Consider the following 18,432-nt stretch of genomic DNA (forward strand, 5'->3'; position numbering starts at 1 on the left):
TTTTTAATGCGGCAATCATTTACACTGCTAAATCAAACTGGTTTTGCAGTGTAAATGATTGCTGCTTAAAAATTTTTGGGAGATTTCTTACCAAATCTCTCACTTTCTGAATATCTCATCCTATTAAGTATCCCCCATTGTTTTTACATTTTTTGGGTGTCTATGTCGACATGGACAATGTATAAGTGTCCCACGTCCTCTCACATGGCGTGAAGCGCTCGCCATGTTTCGAGCACGGTGCCTTGCTACACTCTGCACACTATTATATTCTCCCTCTATGCCCACTTGGAAGGTAAAGTATGAACAAGTACGTTTCAAAACATTAATCATAAAAAAATACACAAAACAAATGGTACCAATCAATCAATTATATCAAACACATTTATTTTAAAAAATAAGAAGGTTTTAATAACCCAGAAAGTTATAACAATTTAGTTATTAGTCTCTATTAACGAGACCTCCTAAAAATACACGTTTATAAAACAAAAGTTGACAAATCAAATGATATCATGCAATCAATTGACATCGTCCAATGAGCGTAATTGTTACACCCGTAACTATTTTATGGGGTTTTTCTATGTTTAAACTGTTAATGTCCAGTCCATAAATACTGGTTTAAATCCGTGTGTTTTGCACCATCATAAGGCAATGATATTTGCATGCCAAAAAAGTATTTGTATAGTTTCACTTTGTTTTGGAAATGTAGTTAGTTGAAGCAATTGATACACAATACATTGGTTAGTTTGTAAACATAATGTAGCAATTATCCAAAGCCTTTGCATTCGGGTACAGTCACTTGTGATGTGTGTAATATGGACAGGAGAAGATATATTTACTACCGTGTCGGTCTGAACAACGCAGCGTGGCACGCTGTATTCGCCCGCTCTCACAGTGAAGCCAGCATCTCATGGTTGTTCGTGTCTGCAGTATGGGGCGGCAGTGGTCAATGGAGATGGTTTACGTCCACTGCATGCACAGCTGTTAGTTCTGCTCTCCCGCGGTCACCGCCAATAGGCGTATGGCCCCCAGTCTCTCTCAGGGGGAGCGGCTGGTGTTGTTCTGCCAAGCCGGGTTTGTATGCGGCCTACATCCGCGTTTGGTTTGAATGGGGCTGTAACAGGAATCCATGCTGCACACAATCACTGCTCAGAAGTCGGTTGGGCTAAAGGTGCCCATACACGGTACAATTGTGCTGTGCGATGCGCGCTCCCGTGGGCATCCCATCGCACAGCACATAAAGTCTGTGCAGCCCGTGCTATTAGTACTAGTGCCGCAGCGTGGCGAGCGTAGCGAGCCCGCAAGGGGCTTTGTTGCGCTCGCCATGCTGTCTGGGCCCGGCCACTCGGGATCCCAACGTCGGGATAATATCTGCCAGGATCCCGACTGTCAGACCCTTATACCACACCCCAAGTATTTATGGACTGGATAATATCAGTTTAAACAGAGAAAATCCCATAAAATAGTTACGGGTGTAATGCTGTGCACACGGCAGCGATATGGGCTGATATCGCTGGCAAAATGATCGCTGGCGACCACAGTGCCAGTGATGGGAGTGTGCCCCTGCGATAAATCGCCAGGTGCGCGCTCCCGTTTTCAGCCCCGTTATAATTGCTGGTTGCAGGAGCTTGCTCCTGCAACCAGCTAATTACCTCTGTGACTCCCCCGGCAGAGGTTCCCTTTCATCAGCGACCATCTCTGGTCATTGATGAAAAGGAGACACTCAGCAATATATTGCTCAGCAATATATCGCCCCCATGTGTACACAGCTTAACAATTATGCTCAATTGATATGATTGATTGATTGACCTTTTGTGTTGTGTGGGAAGCTCTCCAAATTGTGTATTTTTGTACTAGCTATTGATTCAATAAGGAAACAGCACCTTTGAGCTGCAGCCCACATGCAGTATAAGCAAAGGGTTTTGTGAAATATATACAATGTTGATTGGAAGCGGAGTAGCACCTTCTTTTTCTTTCTTTTTTGCTTTTAAAAATCATAAAAAAATGAAAAATGTTGACCCTGTCGGGATTTTGACCCTGTCGGGATTTTGATCTTGTCTGTATTTTGACCATCGATCAAAGGTGGGAACATAGCAACATAGCAATCAGCTGGGAAATTAGCGGTGTGCACTTTATGGTGGACAGAGGATTGGAGAGATAGTGTTTTGTAGTGGGCTGAGAATGCTGGTGATATCAGTCATCAGGGAACATGAACTAATGCTGTGTACACATGGTGCAATATGATTGCTAGCGATATATTGCTAGCAATATATTGCCAGCAATCATATTGCTCAGTGTCTCCTTTTCATCAGCGATGAAAAGGAGACACTGCTACTGTCAGGGGGCGGGGGGGGGGGGGGGGAGCAACAACGTCTGCTTGCTGCTATCACGCGGCAGGGAGGAGAGAGACCCGAACGGAGGAGGGAGGGAGCAGCAGCGGAGAAGGGGGTAGGGACGCGAAGGGAGGAGGGAGCAGGGCCGGCTCTACCACTAGGCAGCTTTAGGCAGCTGCCTAGGGCGCCAGGTTCTAGGGGGCGCCACCAAGTCTGCCTATCAAAAAATCAATGAAGTCTGTGACGATCCTTGTTGTACTTAATGCAGGTGACGGCTGTGGAACTTCTAAGACCTCACCTCCATACTTTCTCTTGAGGCATACTTCCTTCTGTTGCTGCCCTCCCTTCATGCACTATGTTATGGGTGGCAAAGGGGAGGGTGCTGGGGGCCTCCAGGTAAAGCAGGGGTCTTGCCCACCTTCCTGGGGGGCTTGGTGGACCACTTTTGGGAGGCTCCCTGCCATTCTAGAATGTTAGGCAGGTATGCATTAAAGGGTTGGAAAATGGTTATTGGTGGCAGTTTGGGGGGAGGGGGCGGGGGCGGCAGTGGGTTGAAGTTTTGCCTAGGGTGCTGAGAAGCCTTACACCGGCCCTGGGAGGGAGCAGCAGCAGAAGGGAATCCTTCTGCCGCTGATCTCCGCTGACCTCCTGCTCAGCACCGGGGGAAGCCGCTGGTCGCAGGAGCATGCTCCTGCGACCAGCGACCATTAGGGAGTACACATGGGAGCGTGCAGCTGGCGATTTATCGCCAGCGGCACTCCAAATCACTGGCAATATGGTCGCTCAGCGACCATATTCCCAGCGATTTCAGCCAATATTGCCCCCGTGTGTACCCACCTTTAGCCTTGAAGAGAGATAAAGCAGAGAGAGATAAAATACCACCAATCAGCTCCTAACTGCCATGTTACAGACTGTGTAAAATGACAGTTACTACTTTAACTCTCCCCAAGGCTTAGTGGTGGAGTAGTGTGAATATTATAGCAGGTTGGAAGCCAAGGAATGCTGGGGATAATACACTAGATTGGAATGGATAGAGGGGTGTATCTTATTCTGGTCCTCTCACAGTGCTGCGTGTGGTTTTAACGCCGCCCACCGCTCGTACAGCCATGTGTGTGTGTGTGTGACCCCTCTCGTAAATTTCCCAGCACGGCTGTGAATGGATGTTTTGCATAAACATCCATTGGCAGCCTTGGATGCGAGGACCAAATCATTCGATGGCTGCCGACCATCGAATGATTTGGTACGTACACGCAAAACTAAGACACTCTCAGGTGCCTTACTTTTGCGTGCGCCCCTGTACAGGAATAGGGCGGACATCAGGTGATGTCAGCTGCCCGCCCCCGGAGGCTGGGTCACTGCCAAATTCCCATGGGAATGCCCAGTGGTTTCATGGGAACACCCATGGGCGTATCCCCTTACCGCCGCCCCCTGCCCGCACTGGTGGGTACGAATGGGACGACGAACTAGTACTTTGTGGTGCCTGCTCGCACCCAGCGTATGCGCATGTGCATTAGGAAAACATTGCTCCCCGTGCAAACGCGCGGGGGAGCGAACTGATTAAAATCAGGCTCTTAATTGCTTTTGTGGATAAGTGGAAGAAGGGCTGCGGTACTTGGAGAGAAGCAGCAAAGAGAGGTCAATAGAATATATGGAGAGTACTGTGGGAGGGTTGGGGGAAGTGTGGTTTGGGTGAGTAGGATATGACTTTAAAGTTAATAATTTAACAGCACTCTATTGATGGGGTCAAGCAGAGCAGTAGCAAAGCAAACTCTGAACTGTGCTGGCTACTGGGACCAGGAAGGAACTAAGGACCTTATTCTGGTTGACTTAAAAAGCTGCAAATTTACGAGTCCACCAAACCCTGCCCGCATGGCCGCCCTCCCCCCCCTAGCCATGTTCCCCCGCAGGCATGTGAATGGATGTTTTGCATTAACATCTTTTCGCAGCCTTGCATGCGGGACAAAATAATTCGATGGTCGCCTCTGTGTTGTCTTAGATCTGTGGGTGCCCTGTACGGGAAGCGGCGGGCAGCTCAAGCCAGCTGCCCGCCCCCCCCCCCCCCCGCATGCACCAAGCGTCTGCACATGCGCATAAATATGCACGCACAGGCGCCAAACATCGATCCGCATCGGATCAATCAAACTAGAATGATGGTGATTTCTACTGTGCATGAGCATAAATGGCATTTCCCAGTGTCTTCTTCAGCGTAATTTTCACTTATACCCCGTTCTCATTGCCAAGCAAATTCCTGGCTCAAGCATGTAATTTTCCTTGCAGTGTGAACGGGTCACCCTGTGTTGAAATTCCCGGGACTCCGACCCTGCTTTTTACCAGGGTTGGAGACCCAGGTATGCCGACCCAGGTTGACCCATTAACACCAAAAAATATGGGCAACGGCACTCAGGCAGAGGGGACCAGGCATTAGAATAATGAGAAGTGCTGAGTGTTCTTATAATTAAGCAACAAACTTAACTATATGGAACTAAACAAAGCAATAACTTCCTAAATCTTGTGGTGATATTGGGGCCATGTTGTAAAGCCGAGTGGTTTTTTGACTCATTGGGGGAATTCAGCCGGCTAGTCTCTTCAAAATGTTTTAAAATTCAGCAGCGCTTCACACCCCTGCCGCGCAGCAAACAGCGCTACAAGCTCCCAGCAGCCACCGCCCAGATCCCCACTGCTTGGATGCTGCTACCTGGACACCGCCGCAGCTGGAATGGAGCGTCAGCAAACCGGGAAGCCGGGTAAGTACCTCTCACACCATCCTGTATCCCGGGAGCAACCCTGCTAACTAGCAGGGTTGAAATCCTGCCAAATTTTCCTAGGAATTTGGCCTGGGAACCTTTCACACTAGTGCTAGTCGGGCCAACCCGGGAATTTAGGCATGTGTGAAAGGGGTATTATTGGGTGCATAGTGTGAATCCCCTAGACCCAAGGGCATGTGTGCACTTATCACACTACACCCATCAGGGCCTGAATAAGGGAAACAGCTGTCCTAAGTTCTATTATGTTCTGAAGTTTGCACTTGTGTTAGTAAATCAGCGGAATGCAAACCTTTCGGGAATCAGTCAAAAACACCACATCTGACGTTTGGTAAATTTACTCCCACATCTTTTTTGGAATTGCCCCAATCTGGGACGTAAATGTTGGTGGTAAAATTAGCATTTGCTACAACTAAACATAATGCTTGGTCTTCGGGAAAGGATAGTATTTTTATTCACAACAGGGCAGTTTGATGACAAGCCTGGTCACAAATGCAGGAATACTACAGGCTATAGTCCCCAATGACCCTGATACTACTGTCTCAATTCAGCTGCCAGCCACAGCACCAAAACATCTAGGGCCTAATTCAGACCTGCTCGCTAGGCTGCGTATATTCGGCCTGTAAGCCAGGAATCGGCCCTCTAATCAGGTAGGCCATGTCTGTTCCCAAATGACTTGTACAGTATGAACAGTTGTGTGATTGCATCTAGGCTAGCATGCTGCACAACAGGTCTGCATATATATTATGTAAGCTTGTTAGGAAAGACGATTAGAATAGAGAAGTGCTGAGTGTTCTTTAATTAAGCAACACACTTAACTATATGGAAGTAAATTAAGCAATTACTTCCTAAATCTTTGTGATGATATTGGTGCCATGTTGTAAAGCTGAGTTTTTTTAAGGCTCATTTGGGGAATTCAATTGTTAGCGCACTGGCATTTCAGCTGGTTCCCTAATCCCCCCCCCCCCTTACCACCGGTGGCAAGTTTAACTCAGTTTGAGCGCTCAAATTGGATTTTGCGGCCATTAATTTGGTCAGGGTTAGCTGCTATGTGCTTTTGAATCAGACCATATTAAGTGCGGCTAGAACGATAAAAACATCAATTGAATATAACTCTGCGATCTCCCTTCCTGTCATATAATGATTTCCAACATATACTTTCCCTTAATTTCCATAAAAGAGCTAGCATAAATGTATTTCTATATAATATCATATAACACTCTAAATCTGATGAATTAGCTGTCACATCTTATATTCAGAATATTTTAATGACAGACAATTGCAAGGGGGGGGTAACTGCGATAAGATTGGATTGCTATCACTGCCACTAGCGATAGCAGAAGTGGTAGCGCTGTATGTAATACAGAAGGAGGCATCTATTACATGCAGACACCTCCTGCTGCAGTAGTGAGTCGACCTGCGGCCTAGGACACAGCATTAAATCGCTCCCACCTATAGTGCCGGGCAAGTCACCCATCGAAGGGGCCAGGAAACTTAAATCCTACAATGGAATTCCCCGTTCTCTTTCCACCCCCTTAATGGCAGCAACATGTCACCATTTTTAAAAGCAGAAGCTGTCACCGCCCTCTCCCTGTCCTCCGAACAGCAGTAGGCTGACTGTCTGTGGCCTTCCTGCTTCTGGCATTGCAGGACCCATTAGTGCAGAATTAGTCTTATGATAGTGCAACCGCACCTGAATGACCTCCTAAATGGTGAAGAAGTAAGATACATAGAGGCCCATTTACTATGGGATTGCATATACAATGCAATCTGGGCAAGATGTACCGCCCAGGATCGCATTGCCATATGCAATCCTTCTGGAAGAATGTAAGTTTCTGCAGAGGCACTGAAAGGAGCCCGCCTCTCTGAACTGGTAAGCCGCGTGCCACTGAGTCTGCGCATGCGCAATCAGAGCTGACCCCCAGCTGACCGCACTGCCACGCCGGCAATGTAGGAAGTAGCCCATAGACTACAATGGGCTACCACTATCTTAGAATGGCAATAGTCCCGGGACCCGATACAATGCTGCCCAATATGGGTTCATCGGGCAGCATTGCATCCCCCATAGACACCTATTGGGGATGTGGCTGCTGGTGGAGCAGGAGAGATCACAGCCGGTATTGGAGATTTCATCAGCGGCACATCACAGGTGCCTTTGAGCACACATGATTTATCTCATCCGGTTTCCCTTGAACTCGCCTGGCAGCTCCCCAAGAGTTCTTTTGGTACTCTTTACCTAGAACGGCGCCCATCGTGGGCATCGCATGTACATCGCATGCCATTATAATGGCATGCGATGCGACCGATGCGATGCCCGCGATTTTACATAGAAATGCATGTTAAAATGTAAATCGCGTCGGTCGCATCGCATGCGGCCAAAAAAATCGCATGAGATGCGACCGACGCGATTACCGCGATTTTACATAGGGAACAATGTTAAATGGCCCAATTGACCCGATTTTACATAGGGAACAATGTTAAATGGCCCACAGACCCCAAATAGCCACCCTGAAGTGTGAAATGTCCCCCCCAATTGTTAACGCCACCCCACGATTAACGTCAACCCGAAGCGTGGCGAGCGGCGGCGGTACGCGTCCTCCGACCTTTTCATACCCCCACTATCCACTTCGGCGTGGAGTTGAGAATAGAAAGTGTGGCGAGCGCAGCGAGCCACCGAGCCCGAAGCGTGGCGAGCGTAGCGAGCTCCGCAAGGGGACGCGGATACCTGTGAAGCCCGCAAGGGGACGCGGATACCTGTGAAGGTATCCGCGTCCCCTCGCGGGGCTCGCTGCGCTCGCCACGCTTCGGGCTCGGTGGCTCGCTGCCCTCGCCACATTTTCTATTCTCAACTCCACGCCGACGTGGATAGTGGGGGTATGAAAAGGTCGGAGGACGCGAACCGCCGCCCCTCGCGGGCTCGCTGCGCTCGCCACGCTTCGGGTTGACGTTGATCGTGGGGTGGCGTTAACAATTGGGGGGGACATTTCACACTTCAGGGTGGCTATTTGGGGTCTGTGGGCCATTTAACATTGTTCCCTATGTAAAATCGGGTCAATTGGGCCATTTAACATTGTTCCCTATGTAAAATCGCGGTAATCGCGTTGGTCGTATCGCATGCGATTTTTTGGCCGCATGCGATGCGACCGACGTAATTTTTTACCTTGCGATGCCTAAGATCAAAATCGTGGGCGCCGTTCTAGGTAAAGAGTACCGTTCTTTTACATGCGATAAATCGCAAAAAAATTGGCAAATCAAGTGCCAAGTCGGAAAGAGCCCTCACGGGGAGCTGCTGGGGTATTTCAAAGGTTAACAGATCCGACTTGTGCATCGGACATATCAGACCTGTGTATGGCCACCTTAAGGCTAGCCTCAATCTGGCAGCATTGCATTCCCCATAGAAACTGATGGATACATAATTGCTACTAACCCTAAACAAGGTTTTCGGGGAATAGCTGCAAATATTTTTTGATAAATGTGCCCCTCTCTCTCACTTACGCTCCTCTCGCTCTCCCCATCTATCTTTCTCACTCTCTCATACCTTCTCTGTATAGCTCCCTTATCACCAATACTCTGCCCCTTTCTCTCATCTTTCTCTCTTTTGCCCTCTCTCTCCTCTACCTTTTCTCTCCCCCTCTCTATTTTCTTTCTTAACCCTTTTGTCTCGCTCTCCCTCCTCTCCTCTCTTTCCCCCTAAAGTCTCTTTTGTGCTTCCCTCCTTCTTGCTCTCTATAGCTCTCTCACCACTTCTGTTTCTTTTAAGGGCCTATTTATCATTGGATTGCATATGCAATGCAATCTGGGCGGCATTCACCTGCAATGCGATCCTCTCGGTTGAATGTATCAACCTGGAGACGGAGGGACACGCTCCCTGCTTCACCGGGTGCTAGGGGTCTGCGCATGCATGGATAGCACTGCCCCTCCGGCAGACCCCGCTGACTGCACTGCCACATCGGCAGTGCGGTCTGTGCCCATAGTTACAACGGACAACCGCCATCTCAGAATGGCGGTAGCCCAGGGATTGCGATGCTACCCAATGTTGATACCTCAGGTAGCTTTGCTTGTTACCGTAGAAACCTATGGGGGATGCAGCTTGTGGCGGAGCTGGAGGGATCGCAGCACGGATCGCAGCAGGGATCAGAGATTCTTAGATACATAATAATTGCTGATAAGCTTTGGGGATTTAGCCGCAAATATTAAATGATAAATGGGCCCCTTACTACAGTACTATCATGCTCTCTCTGGGGCCGATCAGGATCGCTTGGTGCAATCGGTACTTGTTTCCTAGCACGGCCACAACGATCATAATCGCGGTCATCGGGGGTAAAATCGGGGCCATCGCGGGCATCGCATGCGCAAAAAAATCGGGTGCGATGGGCCAGACGCGATGCCCGCGATTTCCCCATAGAGAACAATGTTAAATGCCTCAATTTACCCGCGATGACCCCGATTTCCCATAGGAAACAATGTGAAATGGATCTATTTACCCAAATTATCATAGGGAACAATGGTAAATGGCCCAAAAACACCCCTAAACATTAAAATGTCCCCCCAAAAGTACTATACGCCACCCCGCGATCAACGTGAACCCGAAGCGTGGCGAGCGCAGCGGTACGCGTCCTCCGACCTTTTCATACCCCCACTATCCACGTCGGCGTGGAGTTGAGAATAGAATAGTGTGGCGAGCGCAGCGAGCCACCGAGCCCGAAGCGTGGCGAGCGCAGCGAGCCCCGCGAGGGGACGCGGATACCTTCACAGTTATACGAGTCCCCTCGCGGGCTTCCCAGGTGTCCATGGCGACGCGGACACCTGTGAAGCCCGCGAAGGGACGCGTTTACCTGTGAAGGTATCTGCGTCCGCTCGCCACGCTTCGGGCTCGGTGGCTCGCTGCGCTCGCCACACTATTCTATTCTCAACTCCACGCCGACGTGGATAGTGGGGGTATGAAAAGGTCGGAGGACGCGTACTTTTGGGGGGACATTTCACTGCTCAGGGGGGTTTTTCGGGGTTTCTGGCCCATTTACCATTCTTCCCTATGATGATTTGGGTAAATTGACCCATTTAACATTGTTTCCTATGGGAAATCGGGGTCATCGCGGGTAAATTGAGGCATTTAACATTGTTCCCTATGGGGAAATCGCGGTCATCGCGGGTGGACCATTTAAGCATTTTTAGGCGCACACGACGCGACCGACCCGATTTTCACTGTTTTCAATGCATTTCAATGGAAAAATCGGGGGCATCGCGTCGGTCGCGTCGCAGGCCACTAAAATTACCCCCGATGGCCGCGATTTGTGGCCATGCTAGGAAACAAGTACCGTGCAATCTAGATTCGGTACCAGCCCTGATGGGTTTGTGCATGTGCATTTCTGCCCATGTGCAAGCTTTGGCAAGCTGCCCACGCCCCCTCTTCGGCGGACTCTGATGGAACTAAAAGTCAGTTTAGACTGACTTTTATTTCTGAAGGGGAGGGAAATCATGGTCGGCAACCATCGAATGGCATTAAGCAGCAAACGACGGCTGCTCAGCAAGTGGTACTGAATTAGGCCCTCTACCCCCTTCCCTCTTTTAGCTCTCTCTTGACCCTTCTTCCTCACAAACAATAAATGGGAGATGTATATGCTACGCTATTCCAAGTACAATCAAACATCATATCTACATTCTTTGCACAGACACCTTGCGTCACAGTGTACACGCTGCAGATTATTAGTTACAGAGTAATTCAATCTGTAGCTCAGGGTACACACAGAAAGAAACCCAAAGACAGGTACATTCCACACTGCAGCGCTCTCATTTCACTATTATTATTTTTTAAAGGGGATGTCTCATGTAAATATCCCTATAATGTCTCCTGCTGTGACTCAATACAAACCCACTGTATTTATTATAAAGCCAAGTATAACTTTCACGTAGTATAATGTCTATTAATCCGCAAATGCTCCAATCATGTATGCAGCAGGGAAGTGGTGTAGTTAGCCACTGTCCCCCAACAATTACTGTAAGTTACTCTGTACTCACTGTTCCAATTGTAGAAGTGGGGTCTTTGACATAGTGACCAGTCTCAGCTTGAAAAGTGGGATCCAAATTCTTGAATGACACATTAGTAGACGGTTTCGACTTTATACAGCCCATTTATAGAAGAGTGACAACATAGGATGGGATACTGAGAACGAGAGAGAGAGAGAGAGAGAGAGAGAGAGAGGGGGAGAGGGGCAGAGATGTGTGTAGATCCCAGGTGGGTGTCTGAGAAGTATCGCCTCCTGTGTGGTAAGGTCACTCTCCACTGCTGCTACAGAGCCGTGCCCTGATCAGACTGGATGCATTCACTAGGGAGAAGATTAGTGATATATCACATTACAGGGTGTCAGCAATTAGAGAACGCAGAGCATAAATGACACATTTGAGGGAATAGGCTGGGTGAGAACTTCTCTTTTTATAAGCTGTATTTACATGAAATAGGTTCACAAAAACAGTTCCGCAAAAAAAATGCAGAACTTGGAGGGTAAATGACCCAGAGAAACAAGCTCCCTGTAACTGAGGAGAGGTCTGACTGTGAGGGACCGAGACAAGCTGATTGTCAGAGCAAGAGAGAAAGATTGAAAGTGACAGTTTATGGACCAGACTAGGGACAGCCTTGCTGTAATTTACAGGGGCAGACTGACTGTGATTGGTAAAGGACTCACAGATCTAGACATAGGGCCTCATTCTGGTTGACTCTGTAAGCTGCGTAGATCACTTACCGAGTCCCACCCCACCGAAACCCTCCCCCCCCCCCCACGCCACCATATCCCCTCGCGACCATGCAATGGGGTTCCCCTCACATGTGCCCGCAGCAGGAGAAATCATTTCATGGGCGGCAAACAATAAAAATAATTTCTCCTGGGCTCGCAGACTGAGACTGACTTATATTTGCAGGCGCTGAGACGAAGACAGGGCGGGAGTCCAACGTCATGTGACGTCAGCCACCCACCCCCTGCACACTTCATCCCGCCTGCATTTGCATGGGGACACCCATAAAACTCTGGGCATTCCCATGTCCCAGCTCCAGGCCACCGCCCCGTTCCCGCCCCCTCCCTCCCCGCTGCGAATGTCAATGTAAATCGCTGAGGCCTTTTACAGTCAAGGTTTGCGTATGCACACAAATGCGCATGCACATTTGCAAACCCGACCATCGGGGGCTGATTTGGGTTCACTGCAAGTAAAGATATACTGTAAAGATATACACATACAAAACATGACTAATAGATGTATACATTTAACCTGGCTGCAGAGAGAGAAAGCTAGGCAGAGACAGTCTAAGGGGGCATACACACAGTGCAATTTTAGCCCATTTTCTATCTCTCCATATGTATGCCCCCAAGTGACAGCGATGCATCTCCATTGCTAACTCAGATCTAGTAAGATCTCGCTGCACGTGGTTCAAGAAACTCAGATCGCACCGCACACATCACTGGTGCATAGCATGTGTGTCAGGGATGTGTGCAGTTGCCCCAAATGTACAGGCTTTGCAGTAACAGTAACACTAGTATGGACAAAGAACAAGTCCTAATGAACAAAACCAACATGAACAAGGCCTAGCACTTGCTCTGCATGATAAACTCTGCACAGAGATAAGTTACCAGCAAGAAAAGGAGTGGATGTGAGCAGAAAGACATACCTGAAGACTGGCAGCCAACAAGACGACATTCACTGTCTCGCTGCACACAACCGAGAGGAAAAGAGGAACAAGAGCATAAGATTATCAGCAGGAAACACATACAGTGTAAATATAGCTACTATGTTACAACTAACAAATGGCACACATTATAGACCTTGTTCCAGGCCTGCTTCTGTGCAGCAGGCACTGCTGATTTTGGACGCAGTGGGAGTGTCTTGGGTGTGTCACAGAAAGCAATTGCGTACATAGACACTGGACTGCTTACATAGGAGGCAGATGCAGATTTCCCCCAAGCAATTAGGCGCCTGCCTAGGGCCCAATGGGTCCCAAAGGCCAGGCCTCGCAAAATCCATCCCATTCATTACAAAGGCTGGCTTCAAATTAAATGTTTTACAGAGGCTCAGAGCTCTATTAATATCACTATTCTTATCACTAGTACTGACACTGGGATAAGCTGCTGGGTCTCTGCAAAACATTTCCAAAGGACCATTGCATGACATCATGATAACATCAGATGGACCCACAATGCACTCCCAGAGTTTCACTGTCTGTAGTGCATGAGAGGGTCTGCTGCCCGGCCCCAGCACAGCAACAGATGCCACTACCATCACTACCAGTAATATATATCATGAATCATTTACGTTATTAGTAAATCAGTTCATGATGATGGATAATTTACTAGTCATGTTCTATGTTATTGTACCAGGTATTATAAAGCAGTCCTGTATACACCTCACCTCCCACAAGAAAATTAAAAGAGGGTGGGTTTGGGAGGTGGAAGGGCAAGGGGCCCAAGCTGGTATGTTGCATTGGGGTCCATGAGGTGTAAAGCCCCATACACATGACAGTAAGTGATGTTTTAAACAATAATGGTAATTCTTTCCCATTCTGCGTGATATTGTTTAAAATAATGCTTAGTGTGTACGCTAAATATTGGCAAGTATGCCGTTCCTACTGGGTATTAATGATACCCTCTTTCATCCTGCATGTACAGACATTGGAGCACATCGTTAACAAGGGCCATGCTGTTAACAATGATTTTGGGGACTGAAATGCGCATGCACATGTCATCCCTATCTGCCTGGCAGCGCTGAGCACCCGCAGCGCATGGCTCAGCCGCTGCCAAGGAAAACATGCTGGGCGTCTGCGCAGCATGATGTTATAGGTCACACTGGGCAGCCACGCACTGGCCCACCATTTCCACTGTGTCTGCGGGTCCCTGCTCCCCCCGCTCCACCAGTCCCAGCATGCCCACTCCACCATTCCCCGTCAGCCGGTCCCTGCACTCCCTGCACACCATTTCCTGCACGCCTTGGTCCCTGCTCTGCTAGTGCTACATCTCTTGTTGTATTTCTGATTTTGCACTTAAAGCTGGCCGTACACCTAAAGATTTATTGTCCGATCTGGCTGGTTGCCGCAAAAATCAGGTTATTTTTGGGAGCAAATGACAGTTGACCATTTGCTTTGGAATGCTGAAAAACTGACAAAAACGGTCATTCAGATATTACCAGATTTTTGTTCCGACCAGCCAGATCAGACAATAAATCTTTAGATGTATGGCCAGCTTAAAAGTGTTAGGGCCAGATGTATCAAGCTTCAAAAAGTGATAAAATGGAGAGTGATAAACAGACAGCCATTCAGCTCCTACCTGTCATGTTACAGACTGGGTTTAAAAATGTCAGGTAGAAGCTGATTGGCTATTTGTTTATCACTCTCCACTTTATCACTTTTTAAATTTTGATACATCTGGACCAGACTCTTTAAATTTCTAACAGTTAAATGAAGATAAACCCAAAGGATTTTTAATTCAGTGTCATTTTAAAAATCTACTGTTTCAAATTCAATTCTATTGGTGTCACAGAGAGCTGCTGTTATGCTGAGACACTTAATCATTATGGATAAACAAAAAATAGTTGCCCTAAAAATGCAGTGTGTTATTAGCTAGAAAAAAATACCTATGTTATATTTCAATTGTGACTGCATGTGTCCTGTTTCCAGGAGAAAGTAAAAATAAGTTTTGGCCCACTAAAATGATTAAATCACACACAGTCTATTAGTGCACACTATAACATCCAAAAATACTCATTAAAGTACTGAATATCATCCTGGAATAACATCAATACCAGCAGGAATGATATTTGCAACAGTTGTAGGATCAACTTGACTAGTTGTGGCTAGTTGATCAACCAAAGCCAATCCCTAACATCGACAACAATATCAGTTTATTTTTCCTTTATTTAACAGTTTTGTCTCCAAACAAAAGTAAAACCCAAAAAGCAAATGGCATACATACAAAGACATGCCATGTAAACATTTGCATTGGAACTGGGAAGTAGATTATAACGTTTTAAGGCAATATCCAAAGAACAGGGTTACAAACAATGGTCCTCATTCATAGTTGTTCCGACGTTCTCGTAGTTGAGCGATTTTCAGTGGTATTTGTCCCAGTCACAATACAGCATTTGAATTGTGATTACAGATGCATCGACAATTCATTTGCAAATGATTGACAAGAAGCAACTGTTTTGTGGGTGGTAGCGGGGGCAGATGACTTAAATGCAGCCGTGTCCCGACCATTTTCTGGACGTGTCTCAGGTAGCATCTGCAATCCTATATGGCTCTAGCATCTTTATTATGGCGGAAATGCTGCGCAACCATAGCCTCACTTGTGGGAGTCTATGTTTGCCTGATCTGCATCTGATGCTACATATGTGTGTGTGTGCAGTTGCAGACAGCTGACATGGCTGTGATAGTGGCGTGACATCATGACATCATATATGCTGCTCCACAATGAACAAAAAACTTTATTGCACCACCAGCACAATAATGCTACAGCCTGAAGTTGCTAATTAGAATGTAGATGTCCAGCCTGACCAAAAATGAGTATCAAATTTATTGCATTAAACATACCACAGAATGAGCAGGAGCTTTATGTTCATTATTTCCAGTGCATGGGATCAAGGATGTGATGACATCAGGGCTATGTGGTGTGTATGATATACAAGTTGAAAAGTTCAGTGACTTTGTGAGTGGGGTAATAGAATTACTGCATTACAGGACAGCGGGCTCTGCTCAAAATCCCCTTTGGAAGTTAGGTGCTTAGTATCATTATAAACTTAAGAAAGCAACCTTTGCCCAGAACTGTTGCAAGAATCAATAAATTGTGATATGTAGATAAATTAGCTGCAGCTATCTGGGATAGTCTCCTAAATGTTTTCCTCTTATTGCCACACATGAAATTTTCTGGTTGTATCTGTTGGTGGAGAGCGATCTGAGAGCTGTCTCCTCTCCCATCTGGGCACTAGGACCCTGGAACGCCAGAGGCACAACCTTCGACCCTGACCTACTGTATATTGCAGACATAGGGGATGATTCTTTTTGACACACCCCTGCCCCAATGGTCGGGGTTTGCGCATGCGTATTTCTGTGGCGACGTCCGCAGTGAATTACACAATCGCCGGCCAGGTCAAAGCGGGGAAGGAGGGACGGGGCGGTTGGGTGCGTGTCCCCATGAAAATGCTGGGTGTACCAAGGGGTATGTGGGCAAGCCGATGCCTGCTGGAGGCGGGTGGCTGAAGTCACATGACGTCAATCGCCCGCCCTGTCTTCGTCTCGGCGACTGCAAATATAAGTCAGTCTCAACTGACTTATATTTGTGAAGGCAGGGAAATCATTAACCTCCCAGCCTATCACATCGGACCCAATGGGGATGTCAAACACATCCAATGTGGGGCGATTTCTCACCCTGATCCGTCGGGATCAGGGGAAATCGACCAAAATCGACCAAAATTGGACTATGTATGGGCACCTTTAGGGATGGACATCACAAAGCAATGGTTCACAGCCATCAATGTTTTTGTTTGCAGCCATCTGAAAGTAAATATTTGCAATGGTCATGCTCCCATTCCCATCCCCAGATGGCCATACTGCAGAGGGTTTGTGCATGTGCAACATGGGCAAAACTCTTGGGCAGCATGAACAGTGTAATGGGGCAGCACAGATGGTGTAGTGGTTAGCATTACTGCCTCACAGCACTGAGGTCATGGGTTTGATTCCCACCATGGCCCTAACTGTGAAGAGTTTGTATATTCTCCCTGTACTTGCGTTGGTTTCCTCCGGGTACTCCGGTTTCCTTCCACAATCCAAAAATGTACTGGTAGGCTAAATGGCTCCCAACAAATTAACCCTAGAATGTCTGTGTGTGTGTGTACATGTGGTACGGAATATAGATTGTAAGCTCCACTGGGGCAGGGACTGATGTGAATGTTCTCAGTAAAGCGCTGCGGAATATGTATGCACTATATAAGAAACTGTTAATAATGGTTAGCATTACTGCCTCACAGCACTGAGGTCATGTGTTTGATTCCCACAATGGCCCTAACTGTGTGGAGTTTGTATATTCTCCCCGTACTTGCGTGGTTTTCCTCCGGGTACTCCGGTTTCCTCCCACAATCCAAAAATATACTGGCATTCCAAAAAAAATGTAAAAAAAAAAAGTGAAATGTATGCGTGTACATGTGGTAGGGAATATCTATTGTAAGCTCCACTGGGGCAGGGACTGATGTGAATGTTCAAATATTATCTGTAAGGCGCTGCGGAATATGTGTGCGCTATATAAGAAAATGTTAATAAATAATAATAGATTTGCAAACATGACTTTTTTTTCATGTGCATTTGATGGTGTGCTTTCGATGTTCATCCCATGCTGCAATTCTCAGAGCTAGTGGCCACACCCCCTCCACATGACATCATGCGCTCAGGGGCAGTGCCACTGTTACGACACTACTCACCCTGCACAATCAACAAGCCCAGCGGCAGGGCCAGACTGGCCATCATCGGAGAGCGACGTCTCACCCGCAAGCCGCCTTAGCCTCTGTTGAGCTCTTTGGGGACGGACGCTGCCTTCCTGCGGTGCACCAAGAAGGCATGTTACACCAAGGACACCTCCGAGGAACGGATCGAACTACGGGGGACCTGTGGTAACTACATCCACCAAGGTACTGCTGTGGAGGCTGACTATAGGTGACTGGGACGCCAGTTCAACTTAAGCAGCTCCTGAGATCTGTGGGGCATGTGTATTTGGCACTGTGGGGCATGTGTATCTGGCACTGTGGGGCATGTGTATCTGGCACTGTGGGGCATGTATCTGGCAATGTGTAATGGGCACTACGGTGTGTTCCATAACGTGTAATGCCTCCTTTTGGTGATGCCACGCCTCCTTTCCATGAGGCCATGCCCCTTTTTAAAATAAATTCTTTACTTTCAGTAAAGTTTAGCAGTTTGCAGAAACCTAGATATGTGTTTTATGAGTCACGTCAGCAGGAAAGTGAAGGTGCGCACACACGGGGGCGATTTTGTGCAAAATCGCAGGAAATATGGTCGCTGAGCGACCATATTGCCCGCAATGGGAGTGTGCACCGGCGATATATCGCCGGGTGCGCGCTCCCGTTTTTGCCCCTGTGGTGATCGCTTGTCGCAGGAACATGCTCCTGTGACCAGCTGATTACCACTGCCGGGCTCCCCCCGGCAGTTTCTTTTTCATCAGTGACCATCTCTGGTCGCTGATGTAAAGTAGAAACTGAGCAATATATTGCTCAGCCATATATTGCTCAGCAATATATGGCTGAGCAATATATCTCCCCCGTGTGTACACAGCATTACTCCTAAATCCTGTTCCTCACTCAGA

At 47.6% G+C, this 18,432-nt stretch overlaps 1 protein-coding gene across 2 annotated transcripts in view; it reads right to left on the bottom strand.

Annotated features, from left to right (window-relative positions):
- HCK (HCK proto-oncogene, Src family tyrosine kinase) overlaps window positions 1-18,432 on the bottom strand; it is a 137,806-nt gene that overhangs the window by 22,229 nt on the left and 97,145 nt on the right. For both annotated transcript variants that reach the window (XM_083146595.1, XM_083146594.1), the window contains exons 5-6: window positions 12,747-12,786; window positions 11,108-11,415 (exon numbers count right to left, since the gene is read on the bottom strand). In XM_083146595.1, coding sequence (XP_083002721.1) covers window positions 11,108-11,221 — 114 coding nt within the window. In that variant the 5' untranslated portion in view covers window positions 11,222-11,415; window positions 12,747-12,786. The remainder of the gene's footprint in view (window positions 1-11,107; window positions 11,416-12,746; window positions 12,787-18,432) is intronic.

The sequence above is a fragment of the Crinia signifera genome, chromosome 6 (genome assembly GCF_055691185.1).
Source record: "Crinia signifera chromosome 6, ASM5569118v1, whole genome shotgun sequence".
Taxonomy (NCBI): domain Eukaryota; kingdom Metazoa; phylum Chordata; class Amphibia; order Anura; family Myobatrachidae; genus Crinia; species Crinia signifera.